Source organism: Saimiri boliviensis, chromosome 1 (genome assembly GCF_048565385.1).
Source record: "Saimiri boliviensis isolate mSaiBol1 chromosome 1, mSaiBol1.pri, whole genome shotgun sequence".
NCBI lineage: Eukaryota > Metazoa > Chordata > Mammalia > Primates > Cebidae > Saimiri > Saimiri boliviensis.
Window position 1 is genome coordinate 101,858,194 of NC_133449.1, and position 25,649 is coordinate 101,883,842.

Sequence of the window (25,649 nt, forward strand, 5' to 3'; positions counted from 1 at the left end):
GCCGCCCTGAAGCCAGCATCAAGGTGAGGGCCATGCACAGATCAAACGGCCCCTTGAACCTCGAGGAAGGGCTGGTCCCCGCTCCATCTGGACCAGCCTGCACCATTGTTAGCACAGGTTGAAGCCTCATCCGTCCCCACATCTGAGGCTCTCACGGACTCCTTCTGCCCTGGAATTCTTTTGTTTGCTGCTGAATAAATAAACTACATTTCTTTGGAATTTCCCCTTTTCCCTCAAAGCCTTTTCTTTAGCTGATCTTGGAGAAAGGTGGCCTTCTTGTTCTTTCCATCTTTTCAAGCTGTGTTTGATGCAGGGAAGCACAGAGACCTGGGCGATTTGAGCAGCGTCCTCTCTGCCCTTGGGCTTAGGCACGGACAGGGACTGTTTTTAGGGCCTTTTTTTAGCTCCTTCCCAAGGAGCGTGCTGGGTGGCACATGGGTCAGCACTCTTAAATGTTGTTTGCCATTTGTTTCAATCTGTTTTGAAACGAACTTTATCATTAGTGAATATCATCACCCAGGACAAGGCTAACAATTTTTTCAGCTAATCAATTTAAAGAAAAATATTAAGTAGGCTGGATGCGGGGGTTCATGTCTATAATCCCAGCACTTCGGGAGGCCAAGGTGGGAGGATCACCTCAGGTGAGCAGTTTGAGACCAGCTTGGCCAACACGGTGAAACCCCGTCTTTACTAAAAATACAAAAATTAGCCAGGTGTGGTGGCGCATGCCTGTAATCCCAGCTATGCAGGAGGCTGAGGCAGGAGAACTGCGTGAACCCAGGAGGTAGAGGTTGCAGTGAGCCAAGATCGTGCCATTGCACTCCAGTCTGGGTGACAGAGGGAGATGCCTCAAAAAAAAAAAAAAAAAAAAGAAAAAGAAAAATACTAAGTAGTGAGTAGTCCCATTGGCAGGCAGATATGTCAAATATCTTCAGAATGCTGGCTGCATGGCTGAATTTTGGGAACTTCCATCAAGCCCAACACCTGTATTTTACGGAGGAGGAAGCAGGGTCCCAGAGCAGTGGTGACATATTCGAAGTCAGAGAGAGTCAGCTGTGGGCACACGAGCATCAGCTCCGTGGGATCCCATTTCCAGAACTGGAATCACAGCCCCTCTTCAGGGCTCCTTCTATTACGCTTGCAAGTGAATTGCTGCACTAAACAATTTTGCTTGTCAAATTATGCTGATTTCAAATATGCAGCTTACCTTATGTTTTATTTCTGGCAAGATGTCTACCAGCCTCTGCAGCGTCTGATGATGGGCCCCGAGCTGCATGGCAGACACGAGGTGTTAGATGAAAAGGCAGTGGGTGGGTGGCAAGCTCGCTCCACTGTCAATATACTGCATTTTAGAAGCCATCCTAGGCCACGTGCGGTGGCTCATGCCTGTGATCCTAGCACTTTGGGAGGTCGAGGTGGGCACATCATCTAAGGTCAGGAGTTAGAGACCACCCTGGCCAACATGATGAAACCCAGTCTCAACTAAAAATACAAAAATGAGCTGCGTGTGGTGGCGCGCTCCTATGGTCCCAGCTACTAGGGAGGTTGAGGCAGGAGAATCACTTGAACCCAGGACGTGGAGGTTGCAATGAGCTGAGACCGCACCACTACACTCCAGCCTGTGTGACAGAGCGAGACCCTGTCTCAAAAAAAGAAAAGAAAAAAACCCAATAGCAATCCTAATGATGGGTCACCATGTTTTACATTAGGCAATCTACACCCCCAGCAAGCGATTACCTTTAAAAACACGCCTATCACGGCCAAGCCATTCTCTCCCATGACAGCTTCCTTGTAATTTTGGTATTTCACAGAATTCCAGTGAACTAAATGCAGCTGAAACATAGTGGAAAGAGAATTTAAACTGATCAGCAAGAAATAAGACAGCCACTTCCCCTTCTGAATAGCTGGCCTATGTGTCCATTTGATGATGATCATGAATAATGCTGCTGCAGCCAGATGTGTAAGAGCTCAGCTCCACCAGCACTCCAAGCTCCCAGACACTTGACGGAGCCCCAGGAAGGGAGAGCCTCCGTCTTCCTGATGGGGGAAAAGGAGAGGATTGTCTTAACCTCATCTTATAGAAATGGGTGGCTTCATTATTTTCCACCTCCTAGTTATCCTTGGACAAGAATTACCAGATAAAATTCAGGCCTTGGCCAGGCGTGGTGGCTCCAAGCTCACAAGGATGGGCACAGCAAACCCTTGGGCTTCTTCCATAATCCACCCTGCAGGGATTCTGGGACCAGGGGCCCTGTGCAGGGCACTGGGGCCAGTGAAAGCCACACAGCTCCTCCCCGCCAGCAGGCTACATGCTCCCGGGTGCATCTGGGTCGGTGAGTGTGGGCGTGGGTGCATCTGGGTCAGTGAAGGTGGGTGTGGGCGCATCTGGGTCAGTGAAGGTGGGCGTGGGCTCTTCCTGCCCACCTATGGCTCACCTGGAATGCCACACCTGAGGCCCCACTGTAGACCCCACCTCCCCATTCCCCCACCCCCGCCTCCAGGAAACTGCACACTGCAGCATGGGCCAGATACTCGGCCAGGGTGGGGGTTCCCAGCCCCTGCTCAGCCCCAGTCAGGGAGGTCCCTGGGGACCCAAGCTCACTGGTCTCTTTAGGAGTAAATTGCAACAATCTTCTTCCTTTAAAAATATCTGTTCATCAAAAACAAAGTTGCTGATAGAGGTACTAAAACTATGTTGTTAGATGAACAGAGGCACACAGAAGCCTGCTGTCTATTTATACATACATGCAAAATTATAACAATAGATCTCACTGGCTATTTATAAAGTGTCCCAAGGTCACCTCTGGGCGTGCGATTACAGTTTTCATTTTTTGGTTTGGGTGGACTCTAGCTCCGTATTAACTGCAGCTTTACTTTCATAACAACAACAACGAAAAGTTCAAACAACAGAAATGGTCCTCAACTTGAGAAAAAAGGATCAAAAAGTCAGGTGGGTGGGTGGCTGGGCAGAGGTGTGATAAAGTGAAGATGGCAAAACGATCCACACAGGACTGAGATGGCAAACTTGTGGGTTCCTCTCACACACTTTTTTTTTTTGAGACAGAGTCTCACTCTGTCATCTCGGCTCACTGCAGTCTCTGCCTCCCGAATTCATTTGATTCTCCTGCCTCAGCCTCCAAACTAGCTGCGATTACAGGTGCCTGCCACTAGGCCTGGATAATTTTTGTATTTTTAGTAGAGATGGGGTTTTTCCATGTTGGTCAGGGTGGTATCGAAATCTTGACCTCAGGTGATCCACCCGCCTCGGCCTCCCAAAGTGCTGGGATGACAGGCGTGAGCCACCGCACCTGGTTCTCAGATACTGCTTTCCATTTTTTTGTAACTTGCAAACACTTTATCATAGAATACATGGGGAAATCTATAAGGCATCACGTATCTCCCAAAGCGACCACGAAAACCAGGTCCCAACATTGATCTGCACTCCTTTTCCTTATTGACTCCCACTTTGGAATGCTGAAAATAAGACTACTTTAAGATGATCTCTTTATCACACCTCTGCTCATGCCTGTGATCCCAGCACTTTGGGAGGCCGAGGCGAGCCGAACACGTGAGGTCAGGAGTTGGAGACCAGCCTGGCCAACACGGTGAAACCCTGTCTCTACTAAAAGTACAAAAATTAGCTGGGCATGGTGGTGCATGCCTGGAATCCCAGCTACTCGGGAGGCTGAGGCAGGAGGCAGAGGTTGTGACGAGCCGAGATCGTACCTCTGCACTCCAGTCTGGGGGATAGAGTAAACCCTGTCTCAGAACAAACAAACAAACACATAAAAGAGAAGATAATTTCTATTGCAAAGATGTTCAGCTTCTCAGCAGAGGGCCTTGTGAGTCTGCTAGTCCCTACTGCTGCAAGCACACAGCCGAGTGAAGGCCAAGAAGACCTCACACTCTGACCTTCAATCCCAGCTGTCTGGCCTTGGTAAGTTCCGTAACCACTCAGAACCTCAGTCTTGGCCGGGCGCGGTGGCTCACGCCTATAATCCCAGCACTTTGGGAGGCTGATGCGGGTGGATCACCAGGTCAAGAGATGGAGACCCCATCTGGGTCAACAAGGTGAAACCCCGTCTCTACTAAAAATACAAAAAAAAATTAGCCGGGCGTGGTGGCGCGTGCCTGTAATCCCAGCTACTCGGGAGGCTGAGGCAGGAGAATTGCTTGAACCCAGGAGGCAGAGGTTGCGGTGAGCCGAGACCGTGCCATTGCACTCCAGCCTGGGTAACAAGAGCGAAACTCCGTCTAAAAAAAAAAGAACCTCAGTCTCCTCTTCCATTAAATGAGAGTGCTCACAGTGCCTTCTTTGGAGGAGAGGCGTGTGACTAAATAGGTGAGGTGGCCTGCTGTTCTGCTTTGAGCACTGACAGTCCCAGGTCCCAGGAAATCCTTTGCATCTGAGCAGCTGGGATGGCTTGTTCACCCCCCACTACAGAGCTGGAGACAGAGAGAGAGTCCAGATTTAGGACCACGTTAGGCCACGTCTACAAACCTCTGCGGGGTACGCACGGTCGTCCACTGCATGCTCTGAGCCCCACTCGTTCGCTGCTCCCCAGTGGAAGTGAAATTGCTTCAGTCTGTAGTGGTTTTCCAAGGGTCCACCACTGATTCCTGGAAGTGAAAGCAGCAAGAAGTGTGTGTCGTTTTGTCGGCCAAGCTGTGGTGTTACTGGAGGCATTGTCTACATTTAGGTCCTCTGAGTTCACTCATAAGGGGTTGCTATATGGTGGAAGTGACAAGCCAAAGGTGGGCTCGCACTAAACGCAGAATGAATGCAGGGTCCCAGTGCTGCCACTGGGTGGGGCGGTAAGGGCCTCAACTCCCTGTGGGTAGAAATTGGTAAAGAACGTTTCTGATACGCCCACCTGTCCTATAGGATTTCCAGACTTTGTTATTATTTTTTTAACCTTTCTGCATGTCTGACCCTCCACACCATCCAGACTTTAATTAAAGAAAAAGACGTCTGGCTGGGCACAGTGGCTGACGCCTGTAATCCCAGCACTTTGGGAGGCCAAGGTGAGTGGATCACGAGGTCAGGAGTTTGAGACCAGCCCGACTAACATGGTGAAACCCAGTCTCTACTAAAAATACAAAAATTAGCCAGGTGTGGTGGTAGATGCCCATAATCCTAGTTACTAAGGAGGCTGAGACAGGAGAATCGCTTGATCCCGGGGGGCAGTGGTTGCAGTGAGCCGAGATAGCACCACCGCACTCCAGCCTGGGCGACAGAGTAAGACTGTCTCAAAACAAAACAAAAACAAGAAGATGTCTTCCAAATATTTTTAAAAAGCAGCTTAAATCCTATCACCAAATAATGTTACAAAATAACACACGAGTGAGGTTTTTATTTTGTTTTATTTTCTTTTGAGGTGGAGTCTCACTGTATTGCTCAGGTTGGAGTGCAATGGAGCGATCTTGGTTCACCACAACCTCCACCTCCCAGGTTCAAAAGATTCTCCTGTCTCAGCCTCCAAAGTAGCTGGGATTATAGGTATGCGCCGCCAGGCCCAGGTAGTTTTTATACTTTTAGTAGACATGGGGTTTCACCATGTTGGTCAGGCTGGTCTGGAACTCACGACCTCAGGTGATCCACCCTCCTTGGCCTCCCAAAGTGCTGGGATTACACCACGGAACCCGAGTGAGCAAGGTTTTTAAACAAGCAGACTCTGAGATAGCATCAGTCCTGATCTCTGGCAGCCCCTGCTTCATCTAGGCCCACCTCAGGACCCGCTTTGATTGGAACACTCCTTTCTTTTCATTTGTTTGCTTTTTTTTTTTTTTTTTTTTTGAGACGGAGTTTCGCCCTTGTTACCCAGGCTGGAGTGCAATGGCGCGATCTCGGCTCACCGCAACCTCCGCCTCCTGGGCTCAGGCAATTCTCCTGCCTCAGCCTCCTGAGTAGCTGGGATTACAGGCACGTGCCACCATGCCCAGCTAATTTTTTGCACTTTTAGTAGAGACGGGGTTTCACCATGTTGACCAGGATGGTCTCGATCTCTCGACCTCGTGATCCACCCGCCTCGGCCTCCCAAAGTGCTGGGATTACAGGCTTGAGCCACCGCGCCCGGCTTGTTTGCTTTTTTTGAGACAGAGTCTCACATTGTCTCCCAGGCTGGAGTGCAGGGGTGTGATCTCAGCTCACTGCAACCTCTGCTTCGCGGGCTCATGACCTTTTCCTCCCTCAGCCTCCTGACTAGCTGGGATTACAGGTGTGCGCCACCACGCCCAGCTAATTTTTTGTACTTTTAGTAGAGATGGGGTTTCACCATGTTGGTCAGGCTGGTCTTAAACTCCTGACCTTGTGATCTGCCCGCCTCAGCCTCCCCAAGTGCTAGGATTACAGGCGTGAGCCACCATGCCCAGCCCACTCCTTTCTTTCTTTCTTCGAGACAGATTTTCACTCTTATTACCCAGGCTGGAGTGCAACAGCATGATCTTGGCTCACCGCAACCTCCACCACCCGGGTTCAAGTGATCCTCCTGCCTCAGCCTCCCGAGGAGCTGGGATTACAGGCATGTGCCATCACACCTGGCTGATTTTGTATTTTTAGTAGAGACAGGGTTTCTCCATGCTGGTCAGGCTGGTCTTGAACTCCTGCCTCGGCTTTCCAAAGTGCTGGTGATTATAGGCGTGAGCCACCGTGTCTGGCCAGAACACTCCTTTCCTTCTAAGTCACCCTAAACCCTACCTGAGAGTGAGCACTCTCCACCTGCAAGCCTCTCCATGGCATGGTGCCAGGTGCAGCCTTCCGGGCATTGGCTTTGCCTGACATGCGGGCCTCAGCCATGAGCACTGCTCCCCGAGGCCTCTGTCTGCACTGCACTCATGGCTGCCATCTGCAGCCCCAGGTAGGGCTGGGAGTCCGCCTTTTAACAGCTCCCCAGGGGTTGTGATGTGGGGGCCTCTCCTGTCTCGGAGCAGATTTCCATCAACAACTGCTGCAAATGTGGCACCTGTCCCACATGTTGTTTTCATTGAAAGAAACAAAGTATGCTCGTGGCTGGGCAAGGCTGGAAGGCACCGGCAGAGCTGGAGCCTGACCACCAATTCGGGGTGGCCCGAGTGCCTCCCACAGCTGTGGAGGAGCCTCGTGTCACCTGCCTTACTCACTTCACCCCCCGCTGTGGCAAAAGCCAGGAAAGTAGTGAGTGTGTGAGGGGTGCCTTGAGAGCTTGACGCTGCTGGCTCCTGGTTTCCCCGACCTCAAAAGTACTCGTAGCTGGGCTGAGTGCCGTGGCTCACGCCGGTAATCCCAGCACTTAGGGAGGCCAAGGTGGGAGGATCACTTGAGGTCAAGAGTTCCAGACTAGCCTGGCCAACATGTGAAACCCCGTCTCTACTAAAAATACAAAAATTAGCTGGGTGCGGTGACAGGCACCTGTAGTCCCAGCTACTCGGGGGGCTGAGGCAGGAGAATCGCTTGAAGTTGGGAGGCGGAGGTTGAGGTGAGCTGAGATGGCACCACTGTACTCCAGCCTGGGCAACACAGCAAGACTCAGTTTCAAAAACAAAACAAAACAAAACAAAACAAAACATACTTGAGGCTGGAGGCACCTGGGTGTAAACTAGAAAGTGAAAAATGGATTCGGCTCTGGTCTGGCCAGGGGTAAGGCAAGTGCTGGAGAAGCCACAGGGCTGCTGACGTCCCCTCTTCACTCAAAAGCAAGCTCAGTGTTGGTCTGCAGCACCCTCTGAGCTGCATCTAGTTTCAAATTCTACCATTATGAGCTAGTCTTCTCTTCTCCTTAAATATACACAGATGAATTATATCTCAATTTCATAACAAGACACAGAAAGAGTCCTTCCCCCAACAAGCACATAAAATCACTTTGTTAGGCCAGGTGCGGTGGTCACCCTTGTCATCCCAGCACTTTGGAGGCCAAGGCGGATGTATCACTTGACGTCAGCAGTTCAAACCCAGCCTGGCCAAAATGGTAAAACCTCGTATCTACTAAAAATACAAAAAATTAGTCTGGCGTCGTGGCGGGTGCCTGTAATCTCAGCTACTCGGGAGAATGAGGCAGGAGAATTGCTTGAACCTGGGAGGTGGAGGTTGCGGTGAGGTGAGATTGTGCCACTGCACTCCAGCCTGGATATAGCGCAAGATTCTGTCTCAAAAAAAAAAAAAAAAAAAAAAAAAAAAAAAATCACTTTGTTGCTAACAATCTTATTCTACAGTGGCCCACAGTGCTGTGAGCAAGACAGAGCCCCTACAGATGGGGAAGCCGAGGCACGAGGAAAACCTCCCCACGGGGTCATATCGTAAGACTTTCACGGTGATTTTCTAACTCTAAAATTACAAGAGGGATGAGTTTTTCTCCTTTGAGAGGGAAGAGTATGCGAGCCAACTGGCCTTTGTGGTCTTGTGTTGTATTTTAACTTACTGGGAGAGGTGAAGCAGTGTGCCCGCAGTCCCTGACGTATGCCGATGGGAACCAGGTTCGAATCCAGGTTTGACACCAAAACTCATACCTTTTCTGCTCTGTCCTTCAAAGGACAAAACACAATCTTTGTTTTGTTTTGTTTTGTTTTGTTTTTTTGTTTTGTTTTTTGAGACAGAGTTTCGCTCTTGTTACCCAGGCTGGAGTGCAATGGCGCGATCTCGGCTCACTGCAACCTCCACCTCCTGGGTTCAGGCAATTCTCCTGCCTCAGCCTCCTGAGTAGCTGGGATTACAGGCACGCGCCACTACGCCCAGCTAGTTTTTTGTATTTTTAGTAGAGACGGGGTTTCACCATGTTGACCAGGATGGTCTCGATCTCTCGACCTTGTGATCCACCCGCCTCGGCCTCCCAAAGTGCTGGGATTACAGGCTTGAGCCACCGCGCCCGGCTCACAATCTTTTTTTTTAGACTGAGTCTCACTCTGTTGCCGAGGCTGGGGTGCAGTGGTGCCATCTTGGCTTACTACAACCTTGGCCTCCCGGGTTCAAGAGATTCTCCTGCCTCAGCCTCTGGGGTAGCTGGGATTGAGACATCTACCACCATGCCCAGCTTTTTTTTTTTTTTTTTTTTTTTTTTTTTTTTTTTTTGTATTTTTAGTAGAGACCAGATTTCCCCATATTGGCCAGGCTGGTTTCAAACTCCTGACCTCAGGTGATCCACCTGCCTCGGCCTCCCAAAATGCTGGGATTACAGGCATGAACCACCACACCCAGCCTCCAAAACACAATCTAAGGAACTTACAGAACCACAGTATGCAAGCAGGGTGAGCTTTGTGCTGGCTTCCGCCAGCCCCAGGGGCACCGAAGTGCACTGATCGGTGGCTGAGATGGAGCCCGCAGGTGGGTCGCCTCTCGCTCTCGGGATGGGCTCACTCATGATGAGTTTACTGTGTGGAAATTCATGTCTGTGTCATCTCTTCTACAATAGAAACGCCTAGAAAGCAGGGATGATGGATACCTCATGGACAAGTTGGACTGGACCCAGCCTGGTCAGTGCCATTTGTAAGACTCTGAGTCCCATCCGGTTGAACCCAGGACAGAGGCTGTTTCCGTCTGGACCATCACTGTCCACAGGACTTAGTGCAGGAAGGGTCACCAAAGGCACACGGTGAACCCTCACGGGATGAAAGAATACAGGAGTGGATGGGAGAGTACGTTCTCTGATTTGCTCATCGAATCACTCAGTTAGTAAGCAGATCTGTGTGTTACAGTGGAATCCAGCCTTTTCCAAGGCAGCTTGTGAACCACCTGGGGTTTCTAGGAAAGTCCACAGAACACAGAAATAAAGACCTGGATATGCAACTTAGCTCTGCTTCTAACTTACTGTGTGACCCTGGGCAAGTAGCTTAGCCTCTCTGAGACTAAGTCTTTGTCCTTGTAAAATGAGGAGAGTGGACAGGATAAACTGAGACAGGGCAGGAAGGCTTCTGTAGTGTTGTCTGATTATGGCAGCGGTGGTGACTGTGCGTTGCACACTTTTCAGGGGCTCTGAGGCTTCATCTGTGTAGAGAGTGACTACATGTTTCTCCTGGTCCCAGCTTAAGCACCCTAGGGTTCTGTGTTAGGCACATAAATAGGGTCCCAAAGAGAGTGACGCCAACAGCATGAGGCATAAGTTCTCTGACAGCTGATGCCTGCCAGACCCCCACCCACAAAACCCTGTAGAGAAGTCACCCTCCAGACTGTGGCCAATGAACAAAGGCCAGGAACGGGAGCCGCTGGGACCAGAAGGGACTCAGGAGCCCTGCAGGGCAAAGTACTGTGTTAACTCTGGGGCTACAAGACTTTTCTAAGGCCACCCTCCCGGCAGGGCTGGAGCCCACGGGGCATCTCCTCACCCTTGCCTGACCACGAACTGACCCAGAATTCCTTTTTTTTTTTTTGAGACGGAGTCTTGCTCTGTCGCCAAGGCTGGAGTGCAATGATGCGATCTCGGCTCATGGCAAATTCTGCCTCCCGGGTTCAAGTGATTCTCCTGCCTCCCAAGTAGCTGGGATTACAGGCGCCTGCCAACACGCCTGGCTAATTTTTGTATTTTTAGTAGAGATGGGGTTTCGCCATGTTGGTCAGGCTGGTCTTGAACTGACCTCATGGTCCACCTGCCTCAGCTTCCCAAAGTGCTGGGATTACAGGCGTGAGCCACTGAGCCCTGCTGGCCCAGAATTCTTTCCTGGAGCAGCTTCCGATGGTCTGGACCCCTGCCTCTCTACCCCCTGGAGTTAGAGACCATGGTCAAGTCAGCCCTTTCCAATCTGGCTCGGGGGCCTCTGCACTTCTGTCTGTTTGTAGCTGAATAGGGACTTGCTTGGAACGGCGGCCACCCTGGGCTGGGGACAAAGCATGCTCAGGGAAAACCCAAAACGGTGACTGTCTCACTGGCTCTGTAATACGCAAAGACTAACAAAGCGGGAAGCCAGACGTCCGCTCTTCTGAGAGGGTCACTGCAAAGGAAGGCTGGGCGGTGTGTGTTTGGGATCAGGCGGTGCAGGGCCAGAGGGTAACTCAGGCTGGGCTGGAGCGGCCCCCGGTGGCGGATCGGTGGAGAGGCACCTGGAATCTGGCAATGTGGCCCACGCCGGGTGCACGCATTTCAGGAGGACACAGAGGCCGAATGAAAAGCTCGGCCTTTTCCTGAAAATGCCAGAGGGTGTGGACTCCACGGGAGCCTCAGTACCCGTCAGGTGTGAGAGTCATATACCTTGAGTCCGTTTCAAGGTGAAACAGAGAATCTCACTGCAATTGTTAAATCCCACTGTAAATTCCAAAATTAGACCTGCCCCGCAAAGATAGCCCACCAGCAAAATGCCAGTTGTATTTACGTAACAACTGGAAAGCCGTGTTTCGGTGCTCTTCCTGTAGACAACACAGCACGGGGTCAGGAGTGGGGTCTGGAGCCGGACGCACGTGCAGAGGCTGGGCCCACCCTCCCAAACTGTGTGCTCGAGGTTCAGCCTTTGCACCCTCCTAGCCTCAGTTTCCCCATCTGTAAAGCGGGGACTATCCTTGAGCCCCACCATAGCACTGTAGTTACAATTAAGTCACATGGGAAAATACGAAGCCCTTAGCACAACGCTTGATGTAAAGGAAGCACTTTAAAAAAAACAAACCCCCAAAACAACCAACTAGAAGCCACTGAAGGCTTCGTGGGGGTGAAACAGCTGATGAAGGGCCACAGGCTCTTACTGGCCTGGTTCCGGCCTATCCTGGGCACCACGCGTCCTGTCCATGAGCTCAAGTCGCTGTTGTGGTGGAGAAGGCTCGGTGCATGCCAGGAGTGCGGCGGAGGAGCTCACGGTCACTGGGCACCTGCGATCTGCTGGACACTGTGAGATAACTTTGTGTTCCCCGCCAGATGAACTCCTCACAACAGCCCTTGAGAGCAGGTCCTGGGAGCCCAACTTTGACCTCAGGTCTGACGGTCGAGGCCCTCAGCTTTTGTAGCAGCGCTCAGGCCAAACTCCGCTACTTGCCTTGCCAGTAAAGTTAGGGACCCAATTGAAGGCTGCAGACCTGGATAAAATAATCGCAAAGTGACTTTTCTTTTTGTTTTTTTCTAGGTGGAGTCTCACTCTGTCACCCAGGCCGGAGTGCAGTAGTGTGCTCTCAGCTCACTGCAACTCCGCCTCCCAGGTCCCAGTGATGCTCCTGCCTCAGCCTCCTGAGTCGCTGGGACTACAGACACATGCCATTACACCTAATTTTTTTTTTTTTTTTTTTTGAGTTGGAGCCTCACTCTGCCACCTAGGCTGGAGTGCAATGGCACCATCTTGGCTCACTGCAACCTCCTCCTCCGGAGTTCAAGCGATTCTCTCAGTCTACCTCCCGAGTAGCTGGGATTACAGGCACCCACCAGCACACCCAGTATTTTTAGTAGAGACAGAGTTTCATCATATTGGTGAGGCTGGTCTCGAACTCTTGACCTCAGGTGATCCACTGCCTCAGCCTCCCAAAGAGCTGAGATTACAGGCATGAGCCACCGTGCCCAGCCTAAAGTGACTTTTCATAATGACAATCAGTGTCAGGGTATTCTACTTAATTAAAAAAAAAAAAAGGCAAGCCCAATTCAGGAAAAGGGGGGTCTTACACCTGCCAGCCCCCAGGCCCCAGACTTTGCTAACAGCAGGGCTGGTCCACCAGGCGGCACTGGCCACTGTCACCTCAGCCTTCCGTGCCAGCAGGTTCATCAGAACCAGCTCCTGGGGATATAATTGAGCGATTGCCTCCCAGCATAGTAACAGCTGATGATCGGGGCCAGCCCCAGGCTGTGGAGTGCTGGCCCCAGGGAATGTGGCGTCTGCATTGTAACAGATGCTGTTAATAGCTGGATTTGTCGTTGGGACTTTCACCAAGATAAGCAGGCTTTGGGCAGGCACGTGTTGTTTAAAGGCGTAAAATCAGTATGAGAGAAGTTTGAGATGTTCTAATTACCTGAAACTTCAAACAACACAGTGCTGCAGGGACCCGCCTGCTTCCGGCTTTGCTCCGGGAGGTGATGCCTGCTCCAAAGCTGCAAAGGGTAATGGCCGAGGCTTCCGTGTGCCACCTCCCCGGCGGGCAGGAGCAACGACCACTGAGAGCCCTGCCCACAGATCTCTGTGACCAGGGAACCTGGACGGCTTCCCAGAAGGTATCCTCTAAGACCATTGCATATTGGCTCTGGTTTGAAAGCCAGGCGAACGTGGGCTCAAATCCTGGCTTCGCACAGTGGGGCTTTGCAAGCCGTTTCATCTGACTGTGGCCCAGGCTAGATGTTTGTAAGAGGATAATGACGTCGACTTCACGAGCCCAGGGCAAGGAGTGAGTTCGTGACGCCTGCAAAGCGCCTCCCTAACAGTCTGGGGCACACAGTGAGAGCTCACCTAATGGTGCTGCTTACTATTATTATGACTGGTGTTACTGTTATTATTAAAATTACTGTCATCTCCCAGGAGTGGTGGCTCATGTGTAATCCCAGCACTTTGGGAGGCTGAGGTGGGCAGATCAATTAAGGTCAAACATTTGAGACCAGCCTGGGCAACATGGCGAAACCCTGTCTCTACTAAAAATACAAAAATTAGTTAGGCATGGTAGCACATGACTGCAGTCCCAGTTACTTGGGAGGCAGAGGTGACAGAATTGCTTGAACCCGGGAGGTGGGGTCAAGATCGTGTCACTGCACTCCAGCCTGGGTGAGACTGAGACTCTATCTCAATAAATAAATAATAAACTCGCTATCATCACCACCATCACCATCATCTCACAAGACAGAGATCCACGGTCCCCTGAAATAGCCACCGTGAGCCTTAAGGTAAGACCTACATGTAAATATGTCTTTTTTTTTTTTTTCTTTTGAGATGGAGTCTCGCTCTTTCGCCCTGGCTGGAGTGCAATAGCACAACCCCAGCTCACTGCAACCTCCATCTCCCGGATTCATGTGATTCTCCTGCGTCAGCCTCCTGACCTCAGGTGATCCACCCACCTCAGCCTCCTAAAGTGCTAGGATTACAGGCATGAGCCACTGCGCCCGGCCGATAAAATGTCTTGAGAAAATGTCCATGGCAAGGGGCTTAGCCAGCTATGCAAGCATAAAAGAAGAAAAGTACCTCTTTCATCCAACAATACTCACAACACTGACTGAATTTATTCTGTGTGCCGGGCACCACGCTCAGTACCCTGGACAGAGGGAGCAGGCTGTGGGCTCAGGCTTGCCCCTGCAGAGCTTGGAATCAGGAGGGGCAGGCAGACGGTGGTGGAGATAAGAAGCTATGAGTGGGCCGGGGGGCGGTGGCTCACACCCGTAATCCTAGCACTTGGGGAGGCCGAAGAGGGCGGATCATGAGGTCAAGAAACAGAGACCGTTCTAGCCAATATGGTGAAACCCCATCTCTACCAAAAAAATAAATAAATTAGAAAAAAAAAGCTGTGAGTGTCTGAGAGGTGAGGGTGTGGGCTTTGGGGCCCTAAACTTGCTTGGGACCCCCGGGAGGGCCCCCGTGGAAGTGTTTCAGCAGAGCCCTGAAGATGAGTTTCTATTTGTCAGGTGAAGATAACAAAGGCGCCAGGCAGAAGGGGTTAACTGGTGGAAAGGACTGCCGTGGGAGCAGACACGACGACAGAAGAGGTGGAACTGTGGCCGGCAACATCACCGTCAGAGGCAGCGGGAGATGGCGTTGGAGGGGCACTGGGGTCGGCGCCAGTGGTGGCCAAGGGAAAGCAGAGAACTTCGTCAGCAGGGTTTGTTTTGTTTTGTTTTTTTGAGATGGAGTTTTGCTCTTACTGCCCAGGCTGGAGTGCAATGGCACGACCTCGGCTCACCACAACCTCCACTTCCAGGGTTCAAGCGATTCTCCTGCCTCAGCCTCCCAGGCAGCTGGGATTACAGGGATGCGCCACCATGTCCGGCTAATTTTGTATTTTTAGTAGAGGTGAGGTTTCTCCATGTTGGTCAGGCTGGTCCTGAACTCCTAACTTCAGGTGATCCAGCAACCTTGGCCTCCCAAAGTGCTGGGATTAGAGACGTGAGCTACTGTGCCGGGATTTTATTTTTTTAAGACACTCTCACTCTGTCACCCAGGATGGATGCAGTGGTACAATCTCAGCTCACTGCAACCTCCACCTCCTGGGTTCAAGCAATTCTCCTGCCTCAGCCTCCCGAGTAGCTGGGACTACAGGAATGAACCAACATGTCCGGCTAATTTTTGTGTATTTAGTAGACACAGGGTCTCACCATGTTGGCCAGTATGGTCTCAAACTTCTGACCTCAGGTGATCAACCCGCCTTGGTCTCCCAAAGAGCTGGGATTACAGGTGTGAGCCACCGCACCCACCCCATCAGCAGGTTTTGAATGTTCCAGTCTTTTTTTTTTTTTTTTTGAGACAGGGTCTCCTTCTGTCACCGAGGCTGGAGTGCAGTGGTGCGATCATGGCTCACTGCTGGCTCAACGTGGTGGGCTCCAGCCATCCTCCCACCTCTGCCTCCTGAGTAGCTGGGACCACCATGCCTGGCTAATTTTTTTTTTTTTTTTATAATACCACTGTTAAAAGCCCAGAAGAATCATACAGCTCATGTAGGCCTGTCTTGAATGTGCTAGAGGAGTGTGTTCAGCATTTCAGACAGAAAAGCCTCAACGCTCCTCTTCCATGGGCCTTTGACGACCCTGCTTCTTCTTGCCCCTTCCCATCTGAGTCTCTGAGCCATGACCCTTCCTGCCTCTCTGTACGAAGAGCTCACACTCAGCTCCCCTCCCTCCTCCTCCACCCCACCCGGCCTGAGCACCTCTCCTCCCAGTGACTGACCCGCTCCCCGGCCTTGCATGCCCCTGGGAAGTGTAGCTGGTCTGTCCCGCACACCAGCCTTGCAGACTCTGTGCAGCCTTGTGTGGTGGCCCCCGGGGGGAGGGTCATCTGGGAGGGCAGGAGGAAGTGCAAGTGACATTCACCACAAGCAAGTGTAAGTGACATCCGCTGTGACAGGCATAAGTGACACCCACTACGAGAGACGTGGAAGGTGGCAGCGCCTTCATCCGCTGTGCTTGGCTTTGTTTATCTCCCGGATGATTTTTCCTGGACTTCCCAGCTGGATCTGCATGTGAGCCAGGGCTCGTCTGGGAAGGCTTTGTGATCTAGCATGTCACCTGGCAGTCAGTGTTTGCTCAACATTTGTTGGGAGCAAACCACAGCCATGTCATAGATTTACAATAGGAGCTGCTGCTGTCTTTATTTATTATTTATTTTTTTTTTTGAGATGGAGTCTTGTTCCATCACCCAGGCTGGAGTGCAGTGGTGTGATCTTAGCTCACTGCAACCTCCGCCTCCTTGGTTCCAGTGATTCTTCTGCCTCAGCCTCCCGAGTAGCTGGAATTACAGGCATGCGCCACCACGCCCAGCTAATTTTTGTAGTTTTAGTAGGTATGGAGTTTCACGACGTTGGCGTGGCTGGACTTGTACTCCTGACGTCAGGTGATCTACTTGCCTCGGCCTCCCAAAGTACTGGGATTACAGGTGTGAGCCACCACTCCCAGCCAAAACTTCCATTGACCTTGGGCCACTTTCTTTTCTTCCTTTTTTTTTTTTTTTTTTTTTTTTTTTTTTTTTGAGATGGAGTCTCTCTCTCTCACCCAGGCTGGAGTGCAATGGTGCGATCTCGACTCACTGCAACCTCTGCCTCCTGAGTTCAAGCAATTCTCCTGTCTCAGCCTCCCGAGTAGCTGGGACTACAGGTGTATGCCACCATGCCTGGCTAATTTTTGTATTTTTAGTGGAGATGGTGTTTCACCATGTTGGCCAGGCTGGTCTTGATCTCTTGACCTCATGATCTGCCTGCCTTGGCTTCCCAAAGTGTTGGGATTACAGGCATGAGCCACCACGCCCGGCCAGCAGGAGCCTGTCGTATGGAGCAGAAGTATGCTGTTGCCTATGGCTTTGCAGACTCTCTGAGTGATGGTGAGAGGAAGTCATGGGTGATCAAGGTGGGCATCACCGCATAATGGGGTTTCCAGCTGATCCTGAGCACATCACCATCCATCTTCGGCATCCACAGTGACTCTTATTAAGTGAAGCATTTCGTTAGGCAGCCGCCCAGGGCACTGAGGGGTTCGACGATGGCAAATTAACCCGAGTGCCACATGGGGGATGCAGATGCAGACACCCCCCCAGCCCATGAGCTTGGAATGCCGTTCAGCCCTGCTGCACCCCTGTCTGTCTCCAAGGCTGAGGAACTGGGTGGGAGGAGGAGGCACAGAGCCTTCCGAACACAGCTAGGGCCACTCACTGGCCCTGCCACGGAACAATGCAGTGGAGAAGCCAGGAGGCAGGGAAGGTGCAGTGGCGGTGGTGGGGGGAGCGGTACTGGGGCTCAGCTACTGGCACAGAGCAACACCAGAGAGCCAGGGGAGAGTGAGAGGAAGGGCATGGGGCTGGAGGACCACGCAGTCCACTGGTGGTCAGGATTCCACGAGGGGCTGGCATGGGTTCATGGCCACTGTCCACAGAGTGTTCCCAAGGCAAGGTTCTCATTCCCCTCATCGGGAGGGGACGGGTGCAGAGAAGCATAGCAATGAGGCAGGAACAGCTGAGATGAAACCTGATGAAACCTCGGCCTCTCCCGTCTTCAGAATGAGAGAGAATCCACAGAGGAGCCAAGGAAAACCCAGAGCACGGAGGTAATGGGTAACGGGTGTGAGCGACGTGGCTGGTATGACCACCCCACCACCCACTCCATCCTGAGCGCTCCACAGCTGCGGCCCTCTTCATCCACTCAATGGCCCCGGGAGCCACTGAACGAGCTAAACGAAACCTTGACCTGCACTGCAGCGCCCTTCCAATCTCACACGCCTCTGATCACTCTTATCACCTAGCACCTGCGTCCGCAGCTCCCTGCAAAACCACCCACAATTCGAAGCTCCACCAAACTCACTCGAAGTCACAAAACTTCCATCACTTCCTGCTTTCCTCCAAGGCTCATACCAGATTTATGAACTTCCAAACAAAACTTCATATTGAAAAAATGATGTACCCACAGCATTGTAGAACAACTTTTACAAGGCAGGGCGTGGTGGTGTGAGCCTGTATTCTCAGCTACTTGGGAGGCTGAGGTGGGAGAACCAGTCTGGGAGGTCGAGGCTGCAGTGAGCTGTGATTGTACCACTGCACTGTAGCCTGGGCGACAGAGGGAGATTCTGTCTAAAAAAACAGAAAAAAAACCCTACTGTTTTGCCGTCACCACTCAGTAAACACAGTTATTGATTTTTTCACCTGCAGTGTAACTTTCTGGTCCCTTCCTGTAACCTCATCTATTTGGTAAGGTGTTTTTTTCAAAATAAGCCAATAACATTTAATAAGTAACAACAGTGTATTAGTCTGCTTTCATGCTGCTGATAAAGCCATAGCTGAGACTGAGTAATTCACAGAGAAAAAGAAGTTTAATAGATTCACAGTTCCACATGGCTGGGGAGGCCTCACAATCATGACAGAAGGCCAAAGGCATGAGTTGCGTGGCAGCAGACAGAGAGAATGAGAACTAAGCAAAGGGGGTTTCCCCTTATAAAACCATGAGATTGGCCTGCTGTGGTGGCTCACACCTGTAATCCCAGCACTTTGTAAGGACGGTGGGTGGTATAGCTTGAGGTTGGGAGTTCGAGACCAGCCTGGCCAATATGCTGAAACCCCATCTCTACTAAAAATACAAAAATTAGCTGGGCATGGTGGCATACACCTGTAATCCCAGCTACTCAGGAGGCTGAGGCAGGAGAATTGCTTGAACCTGGGAGGTGGAGGTTGCAGTGAGGCGAGATCATGTGACTACACTGCAGCCTGGGTGACAGAGCGAGACTCTGTCTCAAAAAACAAACAAAAACCCCATCAGCTCTCATGAGACTTATTCACTTCCACGACAACAGTATGGGGGAAACCACCCCCATGATTCAATTACCTCCCACCAGCTCCCTCCCACAAAATGTGGGAATTATGGGAGCTACAATTCAAAATGGGATTTGCTGGGGACACAGCCAAACCATATCAAACAGTTACTTGTTAAATTACATCCCTGGGCTAGGTGCAGTGGCTCATGCCTGTAATCCCAGCACTTTGGGAGGCAGAGGCAGGTGGATTGAGCACCTGAGGTCTGGAGTTTGAGACTAGCCTGGCCAACATGGCAAAACCCAGTCTGTACTAAAAATACAAAAATTAGCTGGGTGTGGTGGATGCCTGAAATCCCAGCTACTTAGCAGGCTGAGGCAGGAGAATCGTTTGAACCCTGGAAGTTGAGGCTGCAGTGAGCCGAGATCATATCACTGAGTTCCAGCCTGGGCAACAGAGCGAGGCCTCGTCTCAAAAAAAAAAAAAAAAAAAAAGACATCCCTGGCCTGTGAATATGACCACAAAGCCTGCCCTGCTGGAATAAGCCCTCTCCACATCCCCAGAGGCGGTCCCCATCTCAGTCCACTCCCTCCACACTCCCTGATGTTCAGCAACTCTGCCTGTTCCCTGAAACTGCCAGGCTTGCTCCTGCCCAGGCCCTTGAACTTGCAGCTTCACAATTAGAGAAGAGTTATCAGAGAAAACACAGGACGCCTGGTTAAGTTTGAATTGCAAAGAAAGCAACACATTTTTGGTGTAGATCCCAAATACTTAGCATAAGTATGGCTTGTGTAATGTTTAGGATGCTCACATTTTAAAACAGTGATGCTGGAACGCTTCTCCCTGCCGTCACAGGTCTGGCGCTTTCTTACCAGCTGGGACTTGGGTCCAGCGAGGTCTTTTCTGACCATGTTGCGTAACGCTGACAACCTCCCTCAGCGGAGTCACCTGTGGTCCAGTGCCTGATTTCATTTTCACCATACCACTTATCACTATCCAAAACCATCTTCTTATATATGGATTTGTTTACTTTTCTATAAACTTGTGTAGAGAAGTATCTATTAATTAATGTTTACTTGTGTTCTTACCCCACCAGAACACAAGCTCCATGGGAGCAAGGGTTTCCCTTCTCGATCAATCCTTTGTTCCTGCAAAAGACCACACAGCACACAGGGGTCGATGTGCACCTGGGAAGCATCTGGGAAGTTGGGTGATTAGAAATGGCTGCGTATGGTGGCTCACACCTGTAATCCCAGCACTTTGGGAGGCGGAGTCAGGTGAATAGTGAGGTCAAGAGATCAAGACCATTTTGGCCAACATGGTGAAACCCTATCTCTACTAAAACTACAAAAATTAGCTGGGCGTGGTGGTGCATGCCTGTGGTCCTAGCTACTTGAGAGGCTAAGGTGAAAATTGCTTGAACGCAGGAGGCAGAAGTTGTAGTTAGCCAAGATTGCACCATTGCACTCCAGCCTGGACAACAGAGTGAGACTCTGTCTCAAAAGAAAAGAAAAGAAATGGTCTTTTGCATCCAAATGATAACAGTGGCTCTACCCCCTGACATTTTGTCCAATGTGATCCCACCCCTGGCCATGGTTGATTGGATAGGAATGGGCACTCAAACCATGCTGGGCCAATCAGAGCCCCTTCCTCAACCCAGCTCCTAATGAGTGCAGGGCTGGGCCAACCAGAGTCACTGCCCTGGGAATTTGGAATTGGAATCGAGCAAGAACAGGAGCAGTGGCTCCCCAGTGGCCGAATCTCTAGCAGGTAAACTTTGGAAGCTGTTTCGTACATTTTCATGTTTCACTCTTGAGGACCAGAAAAGCAGAGAAAACATCTGTAGAGAGACAGGGGACACTGTCTTCTACCAAACTCCCCCCAAAATATCCACACCCAGGCCTGAGGGAAAGAACAGGAGCTACATATGGAAAGGAGATGGAAACACAGGTGTGCACACATGACACACGTGCACACACATGCACACATGAACATTCACACATGAACACACCCGCACATGTGCACATGCACATACATGTACACACAAGAAGACACGTATATACAAGAACACACAAACGGAAACGAACACATTTACACACATACGCACATGTGCACACACGAACACGACACACGTGCCCGCGGACATGAACACACGGGACAGGACACACGTGCTCACACATGCACACATGAACACACAGGTGTGCACACACATGCATATAGACATGCACATGTGTACATGTGAACACGTGTACACACATGAACACGCTATACACCACACACCCACACACATGAACACGTGCACAAACACATGAACACATGGCATGTGCGCACACACCTGATCACACACGAACACACATGTACACAGATGACACACACACATCAGCACACACGTACACATGAACACATGTAAACACATGCACACATATGCACACATGTACACGAGCACACACAAGCACACGAACACACATGAACACATGTACACACGGCCACATACGCACACATGTGCACACGCAAACACGCATGCACACACGTTCACAAACACATGCACACACACACTCACATGTACACACCTGCACACGAACACGCAGGGACACGCATGCGCACACATGTAGTTTTAGGAACTGGACTGCCAGTTCAAGAATTTGCAGTGACAACTTTCCCAGGATATAAGCCTGATGGTCGTGTCCTTTCATCTCAGTCTGGGTGTCATCCTTGAACCACACAGCCAGTTTTTATTCTGACAGTGCCAGGATTCCCCTCCAAGGAATTTGCTCTTCCCCTGTCTCTCATCTTGCAGCTGCCAATTCATGCCCTACTAGAGGAGCCAAGAGGTCCCTAGAGCCTCTTCCCTTTCATGGGGACAGTCCCAGCAGGCAGCTCCCACACCCATGACTAAGGGCTCTTGCTCCTGTGGTGCCCTCCCGGTCACCACTCCTTTGACTTATGTGCTGGAGTTTGTTTCTTTGACTTGCAGTTGAAGATCTCCAAATGACAGAAGTGAAGTCCACAAGCTTTCAGGTCATTCCTTCCCTCCAGGAGCAAAGCGCTCATTGAGCTCCTGCTGTATATGTGTGCTGCACAGGGAGCCGATTCCGTGATGGTAAATGCACCCTTGGACTTCGGCTCTTGGGCCTCATTTATATTTTATGTTAAAGGAAGCTATTGTCTACTGAATGCTCAATTCTCCCAGAACAGTGGCAAGCACTTCACATGGCCCTGCCCAATGAGCTGGCCCACCTCCCCCGCACCTTTAGGGAATGAGCTGAGCCGTCTGCAGTGGCACTCAAGGTGGGACAGGCACAGTGTGCCTCCGAGGGGGCACTCGAGGTGGGACAGGAGCGGCGTGGCTCCGAGGTGGGACAGGCACGGCGTGGCTCCGAGGTGGGACAGGCGCGGTGTGGCTCCGAGGTGGGAGAGGCGCGGCGTGGCTCCGAGGTGGGACAGGCGCAGCGTGGCAGTTCTTGGATCCGGCTGCCGTTTTCCTTTGTGACTCGCACCTCTCCTTTCCTCTCCTCTCCTCCTTCCCTCCTCCCCCCGCTTTACTCCTCCCCGCACTCTGTCCCTCTTGGCCTTCAAGGCCATGGACATTCCCTGGAAAGAGCCCCTGCCGCCACCCACCTCTGTTACTCATCGTCCTTGGCTGGTGAGTGCTGGCACCCTCAGCTTCTAGGAAAACCGCTGGCAGCATCTGCGTGGACGGAAATTTCCTTGGCCTCTCTGTTTGTTTCGCGCTGCTTCTGGCCCTGACCTGGTATGGCCCAAGCCTCAGGAGCCCGTCTGTGCTGTTCTCTGCACCTCGAGTCTCCTCTGCTCCCTCCCCTTCCTCTCACGGGCACTACCCTTCCTTCCATGCAGGGGTTTGCTGTTTCTTTGTCTCATTCCTCTCCGTTTCTCTCTGAAAACCTTACTGTGGCCCTATCCATCCTTCACCTGCAGTTCCCATTCCCTCTGCCTCCCACCCCCTGCCCCCCAGCTCATGATTCCCAAAGCAGGTGAGCCAAGAGGGCAGAAAGTCTGTGAAGGAGAGGATTGAGAACCTGGAAAAATCGGCTGCAGAGATGGGGAGGGAACTGGAAGCACGTGAAGCTGAATAGGAGAGAAAAAGGAAGCTGGGATTCGGAGAAAATGACAAAGTGAAACCAGATTGGCCCGTGTGGACGGCAGCCACGGGAGGAACGATCCAGCTCATTTCCATGGCCCAGGAGAGACACGGAATCCTTTTGGTCTGTGGCAGGGAGGGGCATGATCCTTTGAGCAGATTCAAAGCCTGTGGGGAAGCCAAAAGTGGGGTTGGGACAAGGTCAGAGGCTGACACCAGGAGACAGCTGCAGCAGCCTTGGACTTCAGAGTCAGGGAGGGGCCGAGGTCAGCTCAGGGTCCATGGCCAGGGTGCACACCCAGCGAGAAGTGCGCCCCGTCCTCACTGTGGGAGCAGCATCCTGGGCTTCCCTGCGGGATACTGCCTGCTGCTCCCCGAGCACACCTTGCTCCAGGCGGGGTCACCCTCAGGCTAGTCAGAAAAGCGGCCAAAGCCCTGCCCGTGAGAATCAGCCCTGGGACAGTGGCTGGAACTGCCAGGAAAGAGGCGACACTGCTCCACTAAAGGCAGAGCCACAGCCTCGGGCGGCCGCCTTCACCCCATCAGGAAACCCCCATGAGTAGCCCCTGGGGAAAGCAGAGGGTGGGGAGGCACTCAGGCCCCTGGCAGTGTCGTCTGACCCCTGCACCCGGCTACAGCCTGGCCTCTTTAGGATCGGAGCCAGCAAATGTCCCTGTGCTTTGCTCAAGCCAGTGTGAGGTGGGGTTCTGCCAGGTACAACCAAACAGAAATCTTAAAGGAGCCAGTGACTCCCTCACTTGGAGAGCAGCAGTGAAATCCCAGGCTGTAGGGACAACAGGGAGGAGGGCAGGGGGCAGTGGCCAGTGGCTCACCCCGGCTCTGGAGCCAATGGTGCAAATCTCTTCCCAACTCCACCATCAGTGACCTCAACTTGAAATCTTGAACTCAGCCATGCGGGAGTATTTATACCATGGAAAGTGGAGAACACCATGCATCGCAACGCTTGACCCTCCATCCAGCCCCAGAAAGCCAGCTGCTACGCCTGTACCGGCACTGCCCAACCACGGACTCAGGAGGGCTAGGACCACTTCTGAAAGCTGCCCCAGGCCCAGCTTCCCCAAGGACAACTGAGTCACAGAGCATGGAGCTCTGAGCCACAGTTTGCACAGGTGGCATTAAACAGGTCATAGCCAACTTGCCCCTCACCCTGATCTGCACAGACCCCACCTGCAGCCGAATTAGGTTTGAGCAGAGTAAAAGGACGAAAACTGGTGATCCTCCTGCTCCCTCCCATTTCCTCACTCTCAGTTTCACCCGTTTTGTTTTGTTCTTTGAGACAACGTCTCGCTCTGTTGCCCAGGCTGGAGTACAGTGATGTAATCACAGCTCACTGCAACCTCCACCCCCTGGGTTCAGCGATTCTCCTACCTCAGACTGCTCAGAAGCTGGGACTACAGGCATGCATCACCACGCCCTGCTAATTTCTGTATTTTTAGCAGAGATGAGGTTTGACCATGTTGGACAGGCTGGTCTCCAACTCCCGACCTCAGGTGATCCACCCGCCTCAGCCTCCCAAAGTGCTGGGATTACAGGTGTGAGCTACTGCGCCTGGCCAACTTAGTCACTTTTATTTTATTTTTTATATTTTTTTGAGACTAACTCTCACTTTGTTACCCAGGCTGGCACGCAGAGGTGTGATCTCAGCTCACTTCAACCTCCGCCTCCTGGGTTCAAGAGATTCTCCTGCCTCAGCCTCCTGAGTAGCTGGGACTACAGACGCACCCCACTACGAGCAGCTACTTTTTGTCTTTTTAGTAGAGATGGGCTTTCACCATATTGGCCAGGCTGGTCCCAAACTCCTAACCTCAGACAACTCACCCACCTTGGCCTCACAAAGTGTTGGCATTACAGGCGTGAGCCACCACACCCAGCCACTTGTGTTTGTGTCAGGATCCTTGAAAGCAGGTGACAGAAACTTAAAATGATTTTAAAAAGAGGCTTGTTAGTACAGGGGTTGCTTGGCTTCAGGTACAGCTATATTCAGAGCCCCTGACACTGGCTTGGTCCTTGATGTCCCCCCCTCTTGGTGTTGCCCTCCCGTGTGGACACTTTCCCAGGTGGGTCCTCGCCTGCTGCCTGGCACAGCTGATCTTGGCACAACCGTAAAAACAATCTCCTTAAATACGTACCAGAAAAAACTCCTGGGCCCTCATTGGCTGGTCTTGAGTCACGTGCCCATGCCTGGCCCAATCGCTGCAGCCACTGACAGGGCTGTTCTGCATGGCCACGCCCAGCTCCCCACCCACTCCTGCGTCTGGACCTCAGCAGTGGGAGTCGGAGGATGGGCTCCCAAGGAAAACGCTGGGCCCAGCAGGCAGGAGGACCGAGGTGGAGCCCGCAGGTGCCCGTGCAAAGCCACGGACTGTCGGGATCAGTGGCACCTGGGAGTCTGCTGGCATGAGATTCTTGGTTCTGCCTTGCTCCTGCCAAATTAGAAGGTCTGGAGGAAGCACAGGCTTGTTTTTCATGTTTTTTTTTTTGGAGACAGGCTCTGGCTGTGTTGCCCAGGCTGGAGTGCAGTGGCACAATCACAGCTCACTGCAGCCTCAACCTCCTGGGCTTAAAGCAAGCCTCCTGTCTCAGCCTCCCAAGTCGCTGGGACCACAGGCGTGCACCACCAGGTGCGGCTAATTTTTTTACTTTTTTGAAGAGATGGGGTCTTGTTATCCTTCCGCCTTGGCCTATCACAGTGCTAGGGTTACAGGTGTGAGCCGCCGGGGTGACAGGAGTCTGTGCTCTCACA

The 25,649-nt window shown here is 51.8% G+C and overlaps 1 protein-coding gene across 1 annotated transcript in view; it reads right to left on the bottom strand.

Annotated features, from left to right (window-relative positions):
- Window positions 1–25,649, bottom strand: part of CA5A (carbonic anhydrase 5A) — a 51,405-nt gene that overhangs the window by 15,295 nt on the left and 10,461 nt on the right. The window contains exons 3-5 of the mRNA XM_003922832.4: window positions 4,502–4,620; window positions 1,738–1,833; window positions 1,208–1,270 (exon numbers count right to left, since the gene is read on the bottom strand). Coding sequence (XP_003922881.3) covers window positions 1,208–1,270; window positions 1,738–1,833; window positions 4,502–4,620 — 278 coding nt within the window. The remainder of the gene's footprint in view (window positions 1–1,207; window positions 1,271–1,737; window positions 1,834–4,501; window positions 4,621–25,649) is intronic.